Source organism: Talpa europaea (assembly GCF_964194135.1).
Source record: "Talpa europaea genome assembly, chromosome: 5".
NCBI lineage: Eukaryota > Metazoa > Chordata > Mammalia > Eulipotyphla > Talpidae > Talpa > Talpa europaea.
The window spans coordinates 132,723,026-132,745,668 of record NC_140071.1 but is presented as its reverse complement, the minus strand read 5'-3'; the positions used below and the strand labels follow the sequence as shown (position 1 = coordinate 132,745,668).

The 22,643-nt window shown below is 40.5% G+C and overlaps 1 protein-coding gene across 1 annotated transcript in view; it reads left to right on the top strand.

Moving 5' to 3' along the window:
* Positions 1-22,643, top strand: part of LOC311170646 (cytosolic beta-glucosidase) — a gene marked incomplete at both ends in the record, with an annotated part of 90,191 nt that overhangs the window by 36,756 nt on the left and 30,792 nt on the right. Inside the window, 2 exons of the mRNA XM_084233023.1 lie at positions 6,322-7,111; positions 10,074-10,197. Of these exons, the coding sequence (XP_084089149.1) occupies positions 6,322-7,111; positions 10,074-10,197 (914 nt within the window). The remainder of the gene's footprint in view (positions 1-6,321; positions 7,112-10,073; positions 10,198-22,643) is intronic.

The window sequence follows — 22,643 nt, the reverse complement described above, 5'->3', positions numbered from 1 at the left end:
ATCTAGAGTTATCTTACATCAACAATTTGGTGAGAATTCAATCAAAATCAATTACACATTAGATAAAGTATTTTTAAATTAAATTACTATTTATTGAAGTATTTTCAGTTTACAACATTTTATATGATTTAGTGATATAGGCTCACACCCAATGTCTGTCACCACACCACACTCACCACCAAAGCACCCATAATCTCCATCATAGTCCAATGGGCCCACCCATATTTTTGTTCCCCATCTCCCACGCCTCTCCTGGTAGCCTCAGTTCTATAGTCAAATTTCAAGGGTTTGTTTTGGCGTATTTTTCTTTTTATATCCCACATGTAGGTGAAGCCTTTTGATATTGTCTTTATCCTCCTGAATTACTTTGCTTAGCATAATCTCCTCCAGTACTAACCTTGTTGTCCTAAGTGAAAAGATTTCACCTTTTTCTTGTTGTGTAGTATTCCATTGGATTTATATATCATATTTTCTTTGTCCACTCTTTGAGTCATCTATACTTTGATTAGGGGGATTCCAGATCTCTGAAACTTCATTTCTGAAAGTTTCAACCAGATCATCTTTCAATAGATTTCCTCATGTCTTTGTCCTACGTAATTGTATTCTGCTCCTGGCCATAGCTGACTGAAAAAGGGAAAGACTTCACTCCCTGTGACATATAATTTGTATAACTTCCTTGTGAAATATGATCTTGCCCAATTGTTAGGGTTGTTTGGATTTGAGTATCTGAGAGAATCAGTTGGTTGGTAGTTGGCACCGGGACAATGAAGTAGTTTTGGCAGAGGCGATGGTCATTTGGAGACCCTGGCAAATTGGATGCATAATAAAAACTGATTTGCAAGGAGACAAATGAAGTAGATGTGTTAAGAGAAGTTGGAATGGAAGAGACCAGGCCTTTTTGAGAGGCAACGATTTTTCAGCTCCTCATTTCAATTCCCTTGTGTTCCAGTTTGCGATTATTTTCTATCACTGGTTTTTCTCTATAATTTCAAATAATGTCCCCTTGTATCCCACACCAACTAGCCACCTGCCCCTCATGTCACCTTTATGTAAGAGTTAATCTGAGTGGGTTTGTTTCTCCTGTGTCCAAAAGACCTTTACTTCAAACATGATTCATCTTTTCAAAGAGCAGCTAAGAAGAAGCAGGCTTAACTAAAACAGGTGAAATGGTAGTTACTAAAAAAAGATAAGGGAAGTTTTAATACATATAAATCAATACTGTCCTAAATGTCCAGATGTAGAACATGGTCCAAAAGTTTAGAGATTCCCAGATAGTTAACATGATCTCATAAAAATATTACATTTATTCAGACATTTTGTTACTCTGATAAACATGAGGAGCCCTTTGATAACTTGATTTTTATTTGATATTTACAGTGCTCATCAGGTGCCACTATACATATTCCTCCTCTATCATGGAAAAAAATGTGAATTAGAAAGGCCAAGTTATTGATCCACGACCCCTTCACTGAGTTGTCTAACTCTGGAGATCTGCTCATAAAAACCTCACTCCCCTGCCTCATGGGAAAGTTTTGTGACAACAGCAAAAAAACTGTGCAAACCAAATTAAAGTGCTCTGTTCTGAGATGCTAAATATTAATTATGCAATGCTTTGTTGCTCTGCCATGCTGATGAGTGAGAAAAATTTTCCTTAAATTTTTTTTCTTACCTCAATTCAACTTCAGATGATCATGTTGTTTGAATTACGTTGATTGCCATCATTAATGACTCTGCCATGTCTAATGAGGCTTACAAGAGACAAATCGTTGATTTCTCCTCAAAAGAAAAAAAAATCTGATATTATGAATCAGGACCAAAGTAGGTGATTGTTAAGGCTCATCAACAGTGACCGTGTTTCTGTTTTCAAAACAGTAAACCTGAGAGGTGGCTGCCATAGTGGGAGGGTCAGTCATTGCAGTTGACACAGACCAGGCTTAAATGTTGTCCATTTAATTTGACAACATTGTCACTTTTAGTCTAGTACTTATTTTCTCTGAGTCTCAGTTTCTTATATGTTTAGGGCTAGGGTTAAACAAAATGTCTGATATCTGGTACTGTCATATGAGCACAATAAACGAAAACTGACATTTTTATATTTACAGCTAAAGGAAAGAGTTGGTTAGGAAGACAGCAACACACGACACCACGAAGATGACTGCATCATAACATCTTTGGTTCTTTCATTTTACAAATGCGGAAATGTGGGCTTATAGACACCCAGAGATGGAATAATGGGACATTCTTTCATTGAGAGAAAAGAAGGGGGAAGCCTGAGGATAAAGGGAAAGAAGAACAGTTGGATGTGGTAGGGGACTGGGTGTTTTGGAGGTGAGAGCACTTCAGTGTACATATCTGAAGGGGGAGCCTATTTTTCCAAATACCAACAGTAATGTCAGCCAATGTCAGCCCTATTCAAAAAAAAGGAGAAAAGGAAAGTTTTGTAAGTTTTTATGAGTGTATTGTTTTCTTTGGCTGCTGTGACAAGTTATCACAAGCTTAGCACTTAAAACAATTCCAATTTACTAGAATTACATAGTTCGGAAGTATGACAGGGATCTCTCCATATAAGACCAGGTTGTCTGTTGGGCTGCATACGTTTCTGAAGGGTCTAGAAGAGTCTGTTTCTTGGCTCATTGGGGTTGCTGGCAGGACCCCGTGTTGTAGAATTGAAGCCTTCATTTCCTGACAGTTATCAACTGAGGACCATGTTCAGACTCCATAGGTTGCCTGCATTCCCTTGGCTCATGGCTCCCTTTTTCTATCTTGAAAGTGGGCAATGGTGTTTTGAGTCCTTGTCATGCTGGTATTTCTCTTGCCTCCTTTTTTTTTCCCCAAAGATTTATTTATTTATTTATTTATTTTTATTTATTTATTTATTTATTTATTTATTTATTTATTTATTTTTTTATTTATACAAGCACTGGGTACAGTCAGAGGCACGGGAGGGTGAGAGGATTCACCAGAGCCAGAGCGGGGAGCAGAACAAGCAGAAGGACCAAAGTCCACTGCTGAGGGGAGCAGCGGGCGGCAGGAGAGGTCTGTCGCGCCATGTGGGACCCTCGCTGGCAGTCAGGGATTAAACCGGCGCTGCAGAGGCTGTGGGCAGCTTTGCAGCCCAGTGCTCAACCGCTGCGCTGCCGGGGAGGCCCTCTCCTGCCTCTTAACTCTGACACTGCATCTTTCCAACCTACTCTTCTGTCTTCCTCTTTCACTTCTAAGGACTCATGTGGTTAGATTGGACCCATCTGACCTGACCTAATCTAGAGAATCTGAGTACCCTTCTCAAGATTCTTAACCTTTCTGCAGTGTCCTTTGCTATGGAAAGTAACACACCTGTTCCATGGATTAGGGCATAGACATCTTTGGGTGTGTGGCAGATGCTTATTCTGTCTATCAAGTGAGTAATGACATGGATCTTCCAAGTATGGAGTTCTGATGCATAATTTACATTACATTCCAGTTTGCAAAATAAGTGACTTGTTGATAAAAATACCCACTCTTACAGGCAGATAAACAGACAACACATGAGCTTTCATAATTTGACCTGTACTAACTCTGCTTGCTTCTCATCATTCTCATTCCTCTTATGGTGAGTTATACACCATCCTGATACTGAAATTGCAGTCTCAGAAAGAGACATACTCTCCTAAGAGAATGACTATAAAAATAAACAATGGCGGGCCTCCCCAGTGGTGCAGCGGTGGAGTGCTGGGCTGCGAAGCTGCCCACAGCTTCTGCAGCACTGGTTCGATCCCCAGCTGCTGGGTTAGGGTCCCACATGGCACGCACACCTCTCCTGCCGCCCGCTGCTCCCTCAGCAGTGTACTTCGGTCCTTCTGCCTACTCTGCTACCTGCTCTGGCTCTGGTGAATTCTCTCACCCTCTGGCGCTTCTGACTGTACCCAGTGCTTGTGTAAATAAATAAAATAAATCTTCAAAAAAAATAAACAATGGCCAGGCCATATAGGTCAATAAATGTCTGACCCACATAAAGCCCATGAAGCCACACCAAATCTCTGCAAGTTAGCCCAGAATAGTCAGAACGTGGTCAACAGATACTAGCTTCTCTGTTTTTTTTTTTTTCCCCACCCTTGCCCTCGGCTTCCAACTCAAGACCATCCAGAGAATGCCAGATCTATTCCCCAAACCAAATGCATGAGATGCCTGCTTCTAGTGAGCCTCTTTCTCTCTTCCTTTTGTCATACCCTCCAATAGGAGCCTTCTGAAACTTCCTGCCATCTTTTTTTTTCCATTATAAAACTTTGCTTTTTCCTGATGCCCTTTGAGTACTTGCCAAATGTGTTTGATGCTGGTTGACCTCCTTGCTACCTACTGCAAACTCTGACTATATAGATTGTTCACATATGGGTGGTTTTAGTTTAGTTCCACCCCTCCATTGGTCTTTTGGACATTTGTTTTCTCTTTTTCTCTTCCTGGATCACTCTACCCTCCTTGTCTCATATGGGTAATTTATATTCCTCTTTTGAGTATCATCTTGGATGTCACTAATGACAGCAACAATAATAATAATTATTAGGATGATAGCTGGCTTGTACTGAGCCCTTGCCTTGTGCCAAGGCATTCTGCTTGATGCCAACAGGTTCAATTTTTCAACTCATTAAACTCTCAGAAAAATTGTTGTAATGAGTTTCACTCGTTGTCCATTTTTTTACAGATGGGGAAAGATAATTGAGAGAGATAAAATGACATGCCCACAGTCACTGACAGGAAGGGCTTGAGATAGAATTTAGGTAGGCTGGTACCATAGTTTCTATTTGAAACCATTATGCTACTTTGTTTTCAGAAAAGATTTTTCAAATGTATGAGATTGGAATGTGTGCTCCTTATCATATGTTTCAATAGCATTCTGTACTTTTCTTTATTAGTAATATTGTATTGTAATATTTGAATAATTTATCTATAGTCCTTACTCAAATTTAAGCTCCCTGAGGCAAGGATGGTGTTTAACTTACCCATAGTTGTACATAGTGGCTTTTCTATAAAAGTGTATTGAATGAATGAATGAGTGAATGATTGAATGAATGAACACATGCAGAAATCTTTAGTAATTTTTTAAAATTAGAGGATACTAAGTTTAAACACAGAGAAAAAGACCCTACTGCTATTTAAGCTCAGGGTAACATTATTTTACATATGATTGCTTTCTGGAAATCACCCTCTCAAAAAAGGGGATAGTTTCTTTCTTCTAAGTTTAGATTTCCTCCAATTCTCAGGCATAAAGTCACATGAAGGACTAATATGAAACTTACCTCAGAATGTCTCTTTCAAGTAATCATTATGGTTAGGTTGGACCTGATAACTTGCAGGCATTGGAATCTGAGGCACAGCAACTCAATATCATTCTTCTGAACTCTCTCTCGTACAAGAAGTGCTGGCAGAATTAGTGGCTACGTATTCCCATGGATTACATCAGAATTTTAGGGCAAACTCCTCTACCTCGTATTCCTGAATGTCACAAGCCCTGACTAAGGGCCCTTGTAACTCACATTCTGGGACAGATGCTGAACTCTTGTTCATGCTCAGTAGGTCTCCTTCCAGATCCATGAGGCTGATAGATCTAAGGATGGGTGATCTGATTTGTTTTCCTTACTTTTTATTTAAAACCTTTGCTATCCATTCACTTATTCAACAAATATTGAGTATAAACCAAATTTCTGGTAGTATTTCAGGAGTTGGGGAAATCCAGATAAAGTAGACAGACAAGGTCCCTATGATCATGAGATTAGTGCTCTAGTGGTGGTAGGAGACAAAGAATACAAACAAATAAAATAATATTGGTAAGTGTGGCAACATCAACATTAAGTGACAGCAACTTGCCCAAATAAATCCCTTTTAGAACAATTGTTGTCTATAGTCGTGACCCCCATCACATTCTCACTTTCTGATCAACCAGTTTTCTCTGGACTTTCTTCAAGTCTCCTCCCAATATTTAATTGATTACATGTAGGGAGTAATAAGCCTTATTTTGAAGGATCTGGGAAAAAGACTAATTATAATAAAGTAAAAATCAAAATCAACAAGCAACTATAAACCAGAGATACTATGGGGTGGGGGTGGGGGAGGTGGGGAATATAACCAAGATGAAAATGCGTACATTGTGCAAAAATGAAAAATGGTGTAAAAATATATAAAATAAAAATTTAAAAAATTAAAAAAAAAGTGTCTAAAGTTCCTTAAAAAAAATAAGCTTTATTTTGAATAAGTTACCCAAGAAATGATCCCAATCTTCATTTTCAAATTTATTGCCAACGTGCTAAACATAAATTTTCTTCTCATATTTTTTTTTCTCCTAGGAGTCAGCTACTACAACAAGATCATTGATGATTTGTTAACAAATGGGGTCACACCTATAGTGACCCTCTACCATTTTGACTTACCTCAGGCTTTAGAAGACCAAGGAGGTTGGTTGTCAGAGTCAATCATTGAAACCTTTGACAAGTATGCCCGGCTTTGCTTCAGTACATTTGGGGATCGAGTCAAGCATTGGATCACGATGAATGAACCTAATATATATGCCCTGCTAGCATATGACCTTGGCATGTTTCCTCCTGGTGTACCTCACTTGGGAACTGGAGGTTATCAGGCAGCTCATAATATGATTAAAGCTCATGCCAGGTCCTGGCACAGTTATGACGACTTATTCCGAAAAGAGCAAAAGGGCATGGTGTCCCTATCATTTTTGGCTGGTTGGCCAGAACCAGCTGATCCCAATTCACTCTCTGACCAGGAAGCAGCTAAAAGAGCCATGGCTTTCCACCTGGATTTCTTTGCTAAACCCATATTTGGTGATGGTGATTATCCTGAAGTTGTCAAGTCCCAGATAGCCTCTTTGAGTAAAAAGCAAGGCTACCCATCATCGAGGCTTCCAGAATTTACAGAAGAAGAGAAAAGAATGATCAAAGGCACTGCTGATTTCTTTGCTGTGCAATATTATACGTCTCGCTTAATCAAGCACCGGGACAACACAGAGGGAGAAAGGGGTGTTCTTCAGGATGTGGAATTGGAATTTTTTCCAGACCCATCATGGGAAAAAGTGGAGTGGATCCACGTGGTGCCATGGGGGCTACGTAAATTACTGAAATATATCAAGGTAAGTGCACAATTTGTTTACGCCCACGTCACCTAAGTATGTGAATGTGGGAAGGCAGGTATATATGTATATGTATATGTATATGTATATGTATATGTATATGTATATGTATATGTATATGTATATGTATATGTATATGTATATGTGTATTTGAACCCAAAAAATGTTTCTAGGTGTAGGGTAAAGAAAATGTCAGGCTTTTCTGCCCTTCCGCCATCAGGATAGATGATGGATCCTTGTCCTGAATGCATGCCTGATGGCGGGCACCTGGAATAGGGTGTGGGCATAGGTAGATGGGATTCAGCTGAGTTAAGACTGTGCTTTTAAGGGCGGCGTCACGGGGGGACGCGAGCAGCCCCAGCCAGCAGCACCAGAAGCAGCAGCAGCAGCAGTAGCAGTAGAAGCCGAAGCCGAAGCCGAAGCCGAAGCCGAAGCCGAAGCCGAAGCCGAAGCCGAAGCCGAAGCCGAAGCCGAAGCCGAAGCCGAAGCCGAGAAGCAGCAGAACGAACGCTAGAGAGCCCAGATAGAGTGAAGACTTGCTGGGGGCTGGGAGGCCTGCCAGCCCCCCAGCCAGCACCCTTGCCTGCCATATGCCTGGTGAACCCCAAATAAAAAACCTGCAAAACTACTGAGGACTCTGACTCCTCCTTTACCCGGTCTGCATGGGATCAGAAAACCTGCACTGTGCCCATGTCAGTCCTGCCTTTACAATTGGCGTAAGTCGGCAAGATCCATGCAGACGGGAATTGGAGCCCTCCGAAGACCTGGAGGGACTAAGGAGAACAGACTGTTTGCCCGTGATGACGCTGGAGGCACCATGGCGGCACAGAAGGTGGACAACGTCCACGAGCTACAGGATGAGACCTGGCATGGAGGAGACGCACGAGAGAACCAGCCAACGACACCGGATAGGACCAGCCAACGACACCGGAAAGGACCAGCCAATGACCCCTGAGGCAGCAGGCCGTTGCTGACGCAGGGAGAGGCCAATGGACTTGAACTGATGGACTTGGACTGATAGACTGATGAACTGATAAACTTGGACTGACAATCCCGCCAGAAGGCGGAGGACCTTGGCAGGTTGTTTTTTTTTTTTTTTTTTTTGAGAATCTGGGGGTGGCCAGTGGGCCTAGATGGCCAAAAGCAGCCTGTTATGCCCTGCAGCCAGGTGGAGGAGAAAAAGCCAACTAAGAAGGCAAAAGCTGGTACTGATGCTAAGTTGAGAAGCCCTAAGCGGCTGTTAAGCAGCCTGGGTATGCTGAAGAACTGTGAGTCTCGTAAAATCACCTGTGGGTGATGCCCTGCTCATTCTTGAGTGAGGGTGAGGAGCTGAGGAACCTGTCCTTGCGGGACGGGTGGGGAACGTGGCTTGGGGTGGAGCCCAAGCCAAATGTAGAGTTTGGATCCCCAACCCATGTGCTTGTGCAGTGGGTTGGCCTGAATGCAGGGGTCTGCGAGTCGCATGGGTGGCCATGAAGGCTGAGTGCTGGAGCGACTGCAGACAGAAACCCTGAGGATTGGCAATTACCCCCAACAGAATAAAATTGCCAATCCCAGAGCTAGTGAATCCTGGGGGTGGATGCTGTGTGTGCCTTGTAGCCAAGACTACAGCCAGAGAAGCCCAGGAAGCCTGACGGCTCCTGGTGTGCAGATGCCGTGAGTGATTCCCCTCCCTCGTATGAGCAGTGCCTTCGGCAGCAGATTTGGTGGCTCATCTGCTGGTACCAATAATTGTCTTTTGCACTTGGTTGGTGCCCTGCCTGACTTATTTGTGTTCTGTTGTATTTTGTTATATTGTATTTTGTTATATTTGATGTATTTGCTTTTGTGGGCCATGGCTGCATTGTTTGTTTGCTTAGAAAATTGTATATATATGTATAGACTGTATGGCAGAAAACCCTGAGGGGGTGGACTGTAGGGTAAAGAAAATGTCAGGCTTTTCTGCCCTTCCGCCATCAGTATAGATGATGGATCCTTGTCCTGAATGCATGCCTGATGGCGGGCACCTGGAATAGGGTGTGGGCATAGGTAGATGGGATTCAGCTGAGTTAAGACTGTGCTTTTAAGGGCGGCGTCACGGGGGGACGCGAGCAGCCCCAGCCAGCAGCAGCAGAAGCAGCAGCAGCAGTAGAAGCCGAAGCCGAAGCCGAAGCCGAGAAGCAGCAGAACGAACGCTAGAGAGCCCAGATAGAGTGAAGACTTGCTGGGGGCTGGGAGGCCTACCAGCCCCCCAGCCAGCACCCTTGCCTGCCATATGCCTGGTGAACCTCAAATAAAAAACCTGCAAAACTACTGAGGACTCTGACTCCTCCTTTATCCGGTCTGCATGGGATCAGAAAACCTGCACTGTGCCCATTCTGGCCCTTTACACTAGGCAATTGCATACAGATGTGCTGGTCTGGGAAGAGAAGATTTGAATTTAAGTTGCTTGGGGGTAACTACTTGATATGAGTTAGGATGCTAAAGTCGGTTGTGGCCACAGGAGTAGCTCAGATATATTTTTCAGGCAGGTGTCACACTGTGATTATTAAAGGTATACAAAAGTTTGAAATGCTGGATTCTTTTTGCATCTTTGCTATGCAGGGTGGCATCTAGGTAGCTGCAATTAAAATCCAAGTCATCCCCACCTGCAGGGAGGTAGAAAATGTAGCTTGTGGTGGGACCAAGGGGTTAAGGAGCAGCGACAATCAGCAGATGCTGATGGAAGAAAGATATTTCTGTCTGTTCATTATCATAAGAGTCATTTGACTGTCTTCATGCACATTTGCACAGTTTTGCTTTTCCATTGTTAGTCATAAAAGGTCAATGCGTGGAAAATTAAGTTAATAGGGTCAGTGCAATTTGATGAAAACTAGTTTTGGGGTTGTAGCTTAGAGGAGATAGAGGGTAATGCATCTGATTTTATGAGCTTTTTTTTTTTTAAACATCTGTTTGGAATAAAACTTCTGCTCTCCTGTTCTAGGATACGTATAATAACCCTGTAATTTACATCACTGAGAATGGGTTTCTCCAGAATGACCCCGCATCTCTTGATGACACTCAGCGCTGGGAGTATTTCAGACAGACATTTCAGGAACTGTTCAAAGGTACCATTTGAAATGATGAAAGATCAATTGTGCAAACTTAATATAGTTTTCCCATGTTCCTATTTGCATTCAGCAAAGACCAATGATTTTAAAAACTGAAATTCATGTAAATCAGTGTAAAGCCATGTAATTAAGAGAGAGGAGAAAAAGTATTTAGGAAAGAAGAAGGTGAGGATTTTGGCCTAGCTTCAACCTCCTGAAATTTAATCAAGTAAAAAGCGACTGTCTTCAGCATTTTGTGACTCCTGGGTGAAGGTGACATGAATAGAATGAGTTGTGGCTGTTGGGAGAGAACATTAGTTATTACAAAAAGATTAGCAATGACCAACGACAGCGTGCTTATTTGCATATTTTAATATCCTAACTACCAAGAAATGAATTGACAGAATGTTTAAAGGACAAAAATTAAGCATTTGTGCAATAAACTTTAAAGTGGCACAAGTCCTCGATCAATGTATGTTTCATTTAAGCTGTAACTAAGCAACCCAGTTAGAACAGTCTATTTTTTATTTTTCATGTAGAATTGTGTTCCAGGACAATATTATTATTCAGGTAACTCCTCCGCATCCCCCATGGAAGGCTTTTCCTATTTGAAAATAAATGTAAAGGTATAATTTTTAACTGATGACACCATTTCTATTCCAATTATTTTTTTCCCCTCTTTACCCCTTGGGACAACTGTTGCTTAGTAAATTTATTTATTCATTTTTATTGCGGTAACATTGGTTAATAACACTGTATATAATTTAGAGATATAGAATCACACCTCTTCAGATATATGCCACTTCACCACACTCACCACCAAGGCATGCATAATTCTCCACAATAGTCCATTGGGCCCCTACCATAAAACTTATTCATCTTCTTCCTCCCTCTCTGGTAGCCTTAATTTTTCAGTTTTGTCTGACTCTTTGTTTTCTGTCTCTATATTCCACATGAGTGAGGCTATCTGATTTTTATCTTTCCCCTCCTGGCTCACTTTGCACTTTGCTTACATTTTCATCCACATTGCTGCAAATGGCATGAATTTATCCTTTTTGATCACTGAGTAGTATTTCATTATACATGGGTACCACACAAACATCAGCTCAAAGTGGATAAAAGACTTGGCTATATGACCTAAAACCATAAAATGTATATATATATATATATATATATATATATATATATATATATATATATAATAAAACATGGGCAAAACATCCATTAACATAAACTTCAGAAACCTCTTTGCAGGCTCACATCCAGCAGCAAGAAAACAGAGAATATAAACTGGGACTATATCAAATGAAAAAGCTTCTGTACAATAAAGAGGCAATGACCAAAATAAAGAGACACCTTACTGAATGGGAGAAAATGTTTGCACACCATACATCTGATAAAGGATTGATATGGAAAATCTAGAAAGTGCTTATGCACACAACAGAAAGAACATACAACATCCCCACTCTCAAATGGGCAGAAGAGGTAAATGAGATTTGTTTTAAGTGAGATCTGTGAGTCTAAGTCTTTCAGAATCAGAAGCTCTCTCTTCCACCACCACACAGAACAATTGTCTCACCTTTGGTTCTCTGATCTTGGTATAAATTCTTTGAAAGTGCCTCCTGCTGCCTCTGCAGGAATGGACAGTCCTCTGGCCTTGGACAAAGCTCAGATCCTCTATCTCCCACCTTTCTCAGAGGAGCAGAGCTGCACTTACTCATTAACTTCCTGAGACTCCTGCGAGGTAGCACTGATGATCTTGATTGGTTAGAACTTTACTAGTAAAAAGCACCCTGTAAGTAATTAAAACTAATAACAAGCCAAGAAAGACATTCATGGGAAGCACTGCAGGTGAGAGGCAGCCAGAACCCAGGGAGTCAGATGGATGATGGCTCTGTGATCCCCAGCAGCAAAACCTCCCCTCCAACATCAGGCATACGGACAGGCACATAATGACACTCCAGTTGGATCAATGGCATCAGCCAGGAAGGCTTACTGATCTCTTCAGGTAAAATCCCACAGCAATTAATTGAGCAGTAAGAAGTAACCTAATGTTTCTGTTTCCTTTTGGGATAGGAGGAAAAAAAGAGAGGAAAATGTCATTTCATGAAAAAAAGCAGCTAATGCTTTTTTAATCATTGCATTATTTAAATGACTTTAAGTAGGTTGTGTTTTAATTAATGTAGATATAGATAAGAGTAAAGCCACACAGAAGAGACACCAAAAATATGAAATAACAACATAACTAGGTCTTCATTCCAGTTCTGCAGATTATTCAGTGAGCAGCCTCTGGCAAATTGATCAACCTCTCAAACCCTCAGTTTATTCATCTTTCAAAATGGGGTAATACATTTCCTAGCAAAGTTGGAAAGATTCCAGCTAATGAGTTGAGTAAAACACCCCTAGCAATGGCCTGACATAGAATAGGTTCTCAATCAGTGGCAACAATTATTTTTTATTGCAAAATGGGCACCCTTATGAATATATTTATCACCCCAAGTTATTTTCCTTGTTATTTTAAAAATGTTATTCCAAGACTTAAAAAAAAAAAATCCTTCCCTGCCCACTCTAAGTTATAGCAGATGACCCCTCCCACATCTGCAGGTTTCTCCATCCCCCTTTTTGGGGAGCCTCTGCGTGGGTGTTTTAATACTGACCCTCTGGCTATTTATGGATGAAACCCATGGAAGAGAAACCACCTCCTTCCACTCATTATTTCCATTGGCGAGGTTACCAGACTAGGTGAAAAATAAAATCATTGGCAGCAGCAACAAATATGAAGTAACTGGGTAGATGCAATTGCTCTGTCACATGAATTTTTGTATAAATTCAGGAAGAATAAAGCTTTGCTCACGTCGTAGGAATCATTATTATGCTCCCTAAATTTACTCCAGCCCTTGCTGTTGCAGGGTCACAGACAAGTTTAAGTTCACAGGTAAACACACACAAATGGACACTTATAGACTTAATGCAATGGCAGTGAAGACATGGATGCATCTGGGCGAGGTGGTCCCCAGTGGACAACATTCCAGCCAGGACCTACATTCTTGTGAAAAGGGCCAGGAGCCTTGTTTAGCCTGGTCCTCATACACACCAGCCATGCCCTGCTTTGTAGTGGGCTCATGGTCTCTCCTCAACTTGGAGCGTTTGCCTGCTTGCTAGCCCTATGCTCTTGTCAGGAGGACACGAGCATGCTTAAAAGCAGACAAGGTATGTGTGTGAAACATGGGTCTGCCACTGACAAGCCCAATCATTTGGGAAAATTCTTAAGCATACCTCAGCCATATCCTATTTATTTATTTATTTATTTATTTATTTATTTATTTATACAAGCACTGGGAACAGTCAGAAGGGGGGGGGTGAGAGAATTCACCAGAGCCAGAGCGGGGAGCAGAGCAGGCAGAAGGACCGAAGTACACTGCTGAGGGGAGCAGCGGGCGGCAGGAGAGGTCTGCGCGCCATGCGGGACCCTCCTCTGGTGGCCGGGGAGCAGCCGGGGATCGAACCGGCGCTGCAGAGGCTGCGGGCAGCTTCGCAACCCAGCGCTCAACTGCTGAGCCACCGGGGAGGCCCCATATCCTCTTTAAAATGGGGATCATAAGAACATTTTATCTTCTATAGGATGGTGAAAGGTAAAAAGGCAAATGGTTACAATGCCTAAATACAGTCTGGCACATTATGAAGGCATCTGTAAATGAGGACTAATGGGGGGCTGTGAACCCCTGAGGACTGGAGCTGAGTCTTTTCCACAAAGGTGTCTTCAGCCCCAGCACCATGTCTGTCCTATAATAGGTGTGCTACACGCTTGTTGAATTTGGTCTTGTCTTCCCAAGAAGGGTTAGTCCATGGAGCATGAGAAATAAATGATTAAATGCTCGAGCACTGTCTTTTCTTTTCCCAAAGACACATATCCCACATAGAACAAAAAAAGGCAGCCTTCTGGAAAGTTTCTGAGCCAGCCCAACTTTCCAGTCAGATCCATGCCTGAGTTAGCACAGCGGTAGATGATTGCAGAGAAGGTTTGTTAATGACCAGCTTTAGGCTTTTAATGACAAAACCCCTCAGCAAGATGTCATCAAAGTTATTGAAGACTTCACCGAAAGTGTTGAAGCTGATGCATTGTAACAAGAAGGTTATAAATCTTGCAGCTTGGGTATACCACCAAGACAAGGTGCTGAGCACAGAATCGCCCTGCTGTTGTCTGTCAGCCTCTCCCTCCCCCCTCTGCTTCCCTTTCCCATGGAGAGCCGGTAAAGGAGAAATACATCCATTTCCCGAACTAGTGCAGACATGGCAGCCACCTGCCTATGCCAATTTCAGATCACAGAGGCCCATTTAACTGGACAAAGTGTGTTAAACACCTGTGTTTTTCTAAATGTGCATTTCAAAAAATCCTAAGAATTAAGGAAATATCTCAAAGGTTAATACATTGACCTTTTAGAAAAACTAACCAATTAAAAATCCATTACAAGCTCAGAATAGAGACCCAAATACCTGAATGTAGGTCCCCACCCCACATCTATTATTGTTTTATTGCTTCTCCAAGGAGACCTTTATCACTCTGGCCCCTATGAAGGAGTTCATCTCACAACTCACCTCGTAACTCAGGTGATACATGCTTGTTTGGCATTGGGTCCAGGGCCTTTAGGATGCTGAAGTCCCTTGATGTTATTGCTGCTGGTTGGATTGGCTGGTATCTAGCAAAGAGGAGTCAAGGTCAGCAAGGAGAAGGATGAGTTAGATTCAAATCTGCAACACAAGTATTATTGTTTGTGTTGGTGGACAGACTTGTAGGGTTCGAGGTTATAGAGATGACAATTTCCAAAACACTTGTATCCCCCAACCCACAGATTCAGACCACACCCACTCAGCCAGCAGAGACCAGCAGAGGCCAGAGGGCACCATATATGCCCTTCTCCCGCTCTTTCCTCACTGCCCCCCCCAACCCCGCCTTTGCCTTGGGATGCTGGACTGTGCCTGACCTTCCTCATACAAAGAGTAAAAAGTCTGCTGGGTTTGAAAAGTGAAATCTGGGAGTGAGTCCTGAGAGCTACAAGCATGCCTTTGCCTACATCACCATTAGGGTTCTCTGAATATCAACCGGTGGGTAACCACAAAATGCTATTCTGCTTAATACAGTATAATTTGCGAAAGGTGACCAGAGATAGTTTATGTCCTCATATGCCCTGAGCAACTGATGCAGATCTTAGCCAAATTCAGAATCTCTCTCTCTCTCTTTCTCTCTCTCTCTGTCACTCTCTCTCTCTCACACACACACACACACACACACGCACATACACTCTCTCACACACACACTGAGCATGTCCCCAGGCTTAAGCACATAGTGACACTGTCAGCTTCTCCTTCTTAGAAACACAGAACTTGGTGCCTCTGTCCTGTGGGAGTGGGTTTCCTGGCGCTGTCCTTGTGAGAAGTGGCTCAGTCATCCGTCCTTGATCTCTCTTCCCTTAACATCCTCACACGGATGCTGTGCCCCTTGGGCTTCCTTTTAATTCAGCTCTATCTCCTCTTAGGGGATCATTCAGGTCCTTAACAACCCTGGTGAATGTTCAGACTACTCTAGTGTCTTTTTTAAAATTCAGATGATTCCAAAATTATCCTCTATTTTTTCAAATGGCAACCTGTCCACTAGTTTTGTGTGAGGGAGCAAACAGATCAGTTTTATTGTTATAACTAGAAGAAATCTACCAATAATTGTAGTGAAATTTATTTGTGGACAATCTACTTTCCAATGTAAAGAACAGACTCAATGAAATCTTGAAATAGTGGAAAATGAGAAAGAATTTGATAATTATCTTAAAAATGAAATATAATGGACATATAATATGGCATAAGCATAAGGTGTACAATTTGACATGTTGATTTGATATGTTTATCTGTTATGATAGGATTTCAGTGATACTGTTCACTATTACATAACTTTTTTTTTCTTGTAATGGGAACAATTAAGGTCTAGTCTTTTGGCAACTTGGAAGTTTATAATACAATATTACTCATTATGATTACTCAGCTGTGTAGTAGCTCTCTAGAACTTACTAACTAGTTTTTAATTTGTACCTTTAAACAACATCTTCTTGATTCTCCCACTCCTAGCCTCTGGTAACCACTGTTCATCTATATTAAAAGCAACATTCTACTACTTTTATGAGTTTGGTTTATAAAGATTTTGAATGTGTCATCAGAAAGCATTTTCTTCCCTTCTGACTTATTTGACAAAACAAAATGCTCTAAAGGTCTATCCATGTTGCAAATAGTAGGATTTTCTTCCTTTTCTTGGCAGAGTAGTATTCCATTTTGAGCATATATATATATATATATATATATATATATATACACAATACCACTATTCATTCATCTGCCAGCGGATGCTTAGCTTGCTACCATATCTTGGTTACTGTGAATAGTGCTGCAATAAATGCAGAGCGCAGCTCTCTCCTGTCTGTCATCAAAAGGACAGGAGATACAAGTGTTGGCAGGGGTTTGGAGAAGGTAACCCCTGTACACTGTTAGCGGAAATGTAAATTGTTTCAGCCACTATGCAAAACAGTATAGTCTCTTCAGTTAAAAATAGAACTACCATATGCTCCTGTAATTCTGCTTCTGAGTATTAATCCAAAGGAAATGAAAACAGGAATTTGAACAGATCATACTTTTTCTTTTCTTTTAAGAACATGTTCCAGGAGAGAGCAGTGCTGGAATATTCAGGTGATGAGAGTGCTAGTGGAATTGAGTGAAGGTGAACTTCTCAAGTTTTCTCCAGGGTGGGGCTAAAGTAGTCCTCAAAAATCTGCTTATATTTGCTCTTATGTCCTGATATACAGAATCACCTGATTACTACATGGGCTCTTAAGTTATCTTGGGAATGAAAGAGCACTGCAGTGGAACAGGACTAGAGATTTTATCTTAGTGTCATTGGCAGAGGTTACTTGGATAACCGTGTTAAGCAGGAATCCCTTAGGTAGCGTATTGGCTCATGGAAAGACTAGAGAGATTCTGGGTGATTCAGGTAGCCATTCCTATACCAGAAACTTAACATGGGTTTTCGAAAGCTTGGAAAAGGACATTTCTCTGTTATAAATTAAAGCATCAACCTTACATTTTTCATTCAAGCTCCTGCAAGTTCAAAGGTGGGGATTAGATCTGGGTGCACTACAAAAATGAGTTTCTGGATTTACACTTCTAGGATCAGATCTCAACACTGTGAATACCACCAGTTCTAAAGCCTTCCTATCCAAATTTTTTTATCTTACCAATTTATAACTTCCTCATTACTTATGCTGGTGTATCACTTTATACTGAGGTAAATACTATTTCTGCCAGCTTCTCCAGACTCTTAATTGGGGGAATTTCTGGTTAACTACATCCCATAATATCTTTTTCAATAGCAAACCTGACACCATGTAGAAGAAAATCAGTAATATTATGAATAAAAACATTAAAAATTGGTGCCATAATTGATTCCTAGACTCCCTAAACAGCTGTGGCCCTGTCTCAATTATATCCTTGTTGAATAAGAGAATCAAATGGATGGAACTTGAGAAACACTTTGATTCTTGAAGACAATACCTACTATCATCTTTAAAAGGAAGGAAGAAAACCGTTTTCAGGAGAAAATGAAAGTTATTAAAAGATTTAAGCACTCATTGGCAGGAACGGTGTACATAAAGATTTTATTCACCCTTTTTTTTAAAAAGAGCTAAATTCCAACCAGAATAAAATTTTGGAGTTCTGAATTACATGCTTAGCATACAGTAAGTGCTCAGTAAATGTTTAATGAATAACTAACTAGGAAATTGAGTCCAGATTAGCAGGAAAATGGAATTGCTCCTGAGAATTTCAATGAAATACTAGATTTATATCAGCATTTTCATTTTTGAATCTTTAAAAAAATGGAAGATTGTACTATTATTTCATTGCTAGATATTACACATGGGTACAAACCATACCCTTTTTGATACTAAATTTGGGTTAGTTGTGGCAATAATTGAAATATATGCTAAAGTTTTTAAACCTTCTTTAGATAAATGCACTCACATAAATACCTCCATTTCTTATTTGAAAAACTGACTCTCCCTTTGGGATCTTTCTAGTGTAGGAATTGTGTGACCCTCTAATTAGCCTTTCAAAGTAGGTATGTCAAGGTCCCTATTTTTAAAACCCCAATAGTTTTTTAGGCTATAAAATTATGTCTAAATACTTATGATTAATAGTTTTCAAAAAACAACTTTCAGTCTTCTCATCCAGCAACTTAATTTGAAATTTGAACCCCTTTCTTGTTTTGACTGGATCCTCCATGAACCATCTCTACTGAGGAGAATTCAGGGCTTAGGTAAAATTTCCTTGACTCCCACCCTAAGTATTTCCTCTTCTATTTATTCCTATTGAAAATGAGCCTTTCTCAGGAGAAAGTTATCCTTAGGAATTCTGAATCAGAAGGGTCACCTCTGCTTCAAGCTTAACAAAGTTACAGTAGAGAACATAAAATCTCAGAGAGGAAATTGAGTGAACAAATCAGTTCAAAGCATTAGGGTAAAATCCCCAGCTGAACAGCAACTCGGCAGTTACAATCACGAGCAGTGAAATCACCTTTCAAAACACGATCATGGCAAGCACCACCTAATCTATCAAGTTTTAAGACACTTAAGTATGATATTCAAGCTTTGCCATAAATGCATAATTTAATTCAGTTAGGCAGTGAAGTCATTTTAACTTTCCTTAAATTTAACTTGAGCGTGAAACTTTGTCTCTGGGCAAGATGTTGAATTAGGAGGGATCAACTCACCACGTGTTCGGTGCCTTCTCCCGCTATAATTTCGTGTGGAGACTTCCTAGAGGGGGAGCCTGCTTTTCTATTCAGAACTTTCGCGCACAGATCTTCCTCTCTTTGGGCTACTTTTACCCCACATTCCTGTTTAGGTAGCATTTTTTTCAATACAACGAGAATGTCAGCCTGGTGCTAGAGATGAAAGTAGTTTCTTTTGGAATAGAAGGTAATTCTTGAGGCTTATCTGTAAATGCTCCATGCACGGAGAGGGGAGTGTTCCTGTCTTTTTGAATAGGGTCATCTCAGCGACAGCAGAGTGTCCTGTGTGTGAATGAGATTAGCTAATGAAACAGTATCATGGCCCAAGACTATTTTGTGCCATACTGAAGGTCAGCCATATCTTCCCCCTTGTTTGTGAAATTCCATTATAGGATTCACTGCTGCTTGAGAGATAAGTGAAACCATTATGGGTGGAGGAAGAAAAGGCATTTGAACCTTGAAGAATTTTAATTGGCACTGGTGAGTGAAGGTGAACAAGAAGCCATAAATGATTCAGGTGAAAACATTGAATTTAGAACTCCAGGGTAGATGATGGGAGGAAGAATGTATCCCATCTATGGATGAAATAAATTTCCCCCCCTAGCAAGTGGAATTCATTTCTTTAATGGATTTAAAACTAGCCCAAAGCCTTATCAAATTTAAATGAGCATTTTTTTTAGGACTTGAATGTTTCACAATTAAAACTAAGTGGAATAACATAAAAATTAGACCATTGCAAAAATGTGAGTAAATGATGTATATGTGAATATATTTACTAATAGTTTTAATATGGGACTCAGCTATGCTGAGTTATTCTTCTGAAACAGTTTCCTTCCAGAGATGTTCAGTCTGTTCTCGAAATTTTGAATGACCTTTCATTAAAAAGAAACAAACAACAAACAACAACAAAAAATCTTTAAAGTTTTTTTTTGTTGTTTGTTTCTTTTTAATGAAAGGCCATTAAATTAAATTAAATTTAAATTAAATTAAATTTAATGAAAGGTCTTTTTAATGAAAGGTCTTTTTAACATTTCATGGCCAACATTTGATACTGTCATGAATCCAGCATAGCAATCTGAAGAAGGGCTCAGAAGAATCCTTCAGCACTCCTGGGGAAGCAAACAGGATGACCCACTGACTGTGTGTGTTATGTATAGACAGGCAGCAGGTTTTATCAATATTTTTACACAATAATGCTTTAAGTGTTTGACATATTGATAGTGTATATTCCGTAAAGACAGGTCCTTTTGCATTCAAGACCTGGTTTTAATACCCTTGCATGTTGTGTTACTCTGCACAAGTTATTCTAATGCTTGAGTATCAGTTCATCATCCATGAAATTTTATTTTCAGCAAGCATTAATGATATATTTCAGATCCTAGCAGAATCCTAGCATATAAATCCCCCAAATGATAACTATTGCAGTGAATTCTTTGTTATCCAGCATCTATTAACCAGGATTTTAGAAAAACTGTGACTTCCTGCACAGTCATCAAGCACTGATAATTTATGCCTCTCTTGATGACCCTGAAATGCATTCTGAATAATTAGAGAAAGATTAAATTATAATCAGTTTAGTTTCAGTGTTAAGTGTATTTTAATTTATTCTCATTCTTTAAAAATTTTTAATCCTTCTGCATGTGGTAACAATTAACAAAAAATATTTGATTAGCTGGAGCACTCCATTTCCTGACTCTCTGACTAATAAAGAGTTTATGATTTGTTGGAACCCAAACTCTACCCTCCAGATAAACCCGGCATTTGCTAGATGGGCTCTTTCCATACTGGTCTTTCATCTCCATGAGTCAATGTGTTGACTTGCAGCCTGTTGGAAACTCTGAAATTAATCACTAAATATACTTAAATAATGCTGCTCATCCCATCTGATTTGTACAGACAAATAAGTAAAACTTCCAGCTCTCAGGGTTATCTGTTTTTTTTTCCTATGGATTTCTTGAGATGGACATCTGAGCCGACATTAGTAATGACTCCATCTTGGTGTTTCATCAGCATTTACTCTTATCCAGTTGTGTTTTAGACTTATTTTCATAGGGCTTTTAGGCTCTATAACCTTCCTGATGAAAATTTCACTATGCATTCTATCATTTTTGTGGTTCTTCTGTTGAACATTCCACATTTTCTCCTGTTTGTCTCTCCCCTGACATCATGTCACATGCTGTTTTAAAAGATGACATAACAGGGCCTCCTTGGTGGTGCAGCAGGTTAAGTGCCAAGCTGTGAAGCTGTCCTCAGTCTCTGCAGCCTGGGTTCGATTCCCAGCCAGCCAGGGAGAAACCCACATGGTGCAGCAGACCTCTCCTGACTCCCCCCGCTGCTCCTCTCAGCAGTGTACTTCGGTCAATCTGCCTGTTCTGCTCCCTGCTCTGGCTCTGGTGAATCCTCTCACCCTCCCGCACCTCTGGCCTGTACCCCAGCTATTGTATACATAAAAATTAATCTTTAAAAAATAAATAAAATATGACATAACAACTGACTCATGTTAAAACTAAATTCCCTTCAAAAGATGTATCAATGTTCTTATGTGATCCTCAATATTAACTTTTAACCTTTTTAAAGGTACATTTTTAGGCAAGCAGGTTGATTTTAATGGTTTCATTGACCATCATGGGACATAGTTTTCCACAGTCCTCCTTGGCCTCATTCTGTCTTCCCTTCAATCTCTTACTTGCCTGGAAGTCTCCTCTTCCAACTTGAATGACTTCCAGGAATTCACACCCCAATGGGTACCCCCTGTAGCCATGCAGTAAGAATGATGCAATGGAAGGAGGCTGATCATTTCCCTCGGGGGCAGCAAGGACCAAGGTCACACACACCAGCTGCTGAGGAACTCATTTTGAGGCCCGGCAACTCTTACCCCTGTGTGGGTTACGGGTACTCAGGTCAAAATATGGAAGCCTTTCTTGGTGAAGTCGGGATGGGTGCTAAGTGAGGATTGGGAGCTTGGGTGCTGAGCCAGAGAGCAACGATTCGTGTTCTTCTCTAAACCTGCGGTTTCCCTGAGACTAGACTGAGTTGGTAGCCCTCCTTCAGCTGATAAGGAAAGTTGCCTGTTAGTGCTACTTTGCGTCATTTCTCCCCAGAGTGACTTTTCTCATTATGCAGACATATTAAAAGCCACACATTTCAATGATACCACTTTCGCTGTTTCTCCAGCTACAGGAAAACTGTATTTAATGACTGCAACCATGTTTCATGTTTGACAAACTGTATTTACATTATAGGGCTATTTTGAATCTTCTGGGAACCATGGTCTTGAACTTTGGTATATTAGAATGGTCAATTGCAATGTTTTATTGAATAGGTTTCCTTCAAAAAATGTGACATTTTCCTAAGTACCGCGTCAGTTCACTTGGCAGAACAAATGAATTTATGTTAATATAAGATGTTAAAATTTAAGAACATTCACAAAAGCAAAGCTAAAATATCTACGCTAGCTTTCTGTGCCAATATACTGTTAGTCATGGAAATGTCATATTAAATATTTGTGCTGGTCAAGCGAAAGGAAATTTATATGATGTATCTTATTTTTTCATTTTTGATATTTAAATACAGATTTTCTTAGAACATGTGCAATTTCACTCACCCTAGGTCACTGATTGCTTTCCTTTTATTGAAGGGA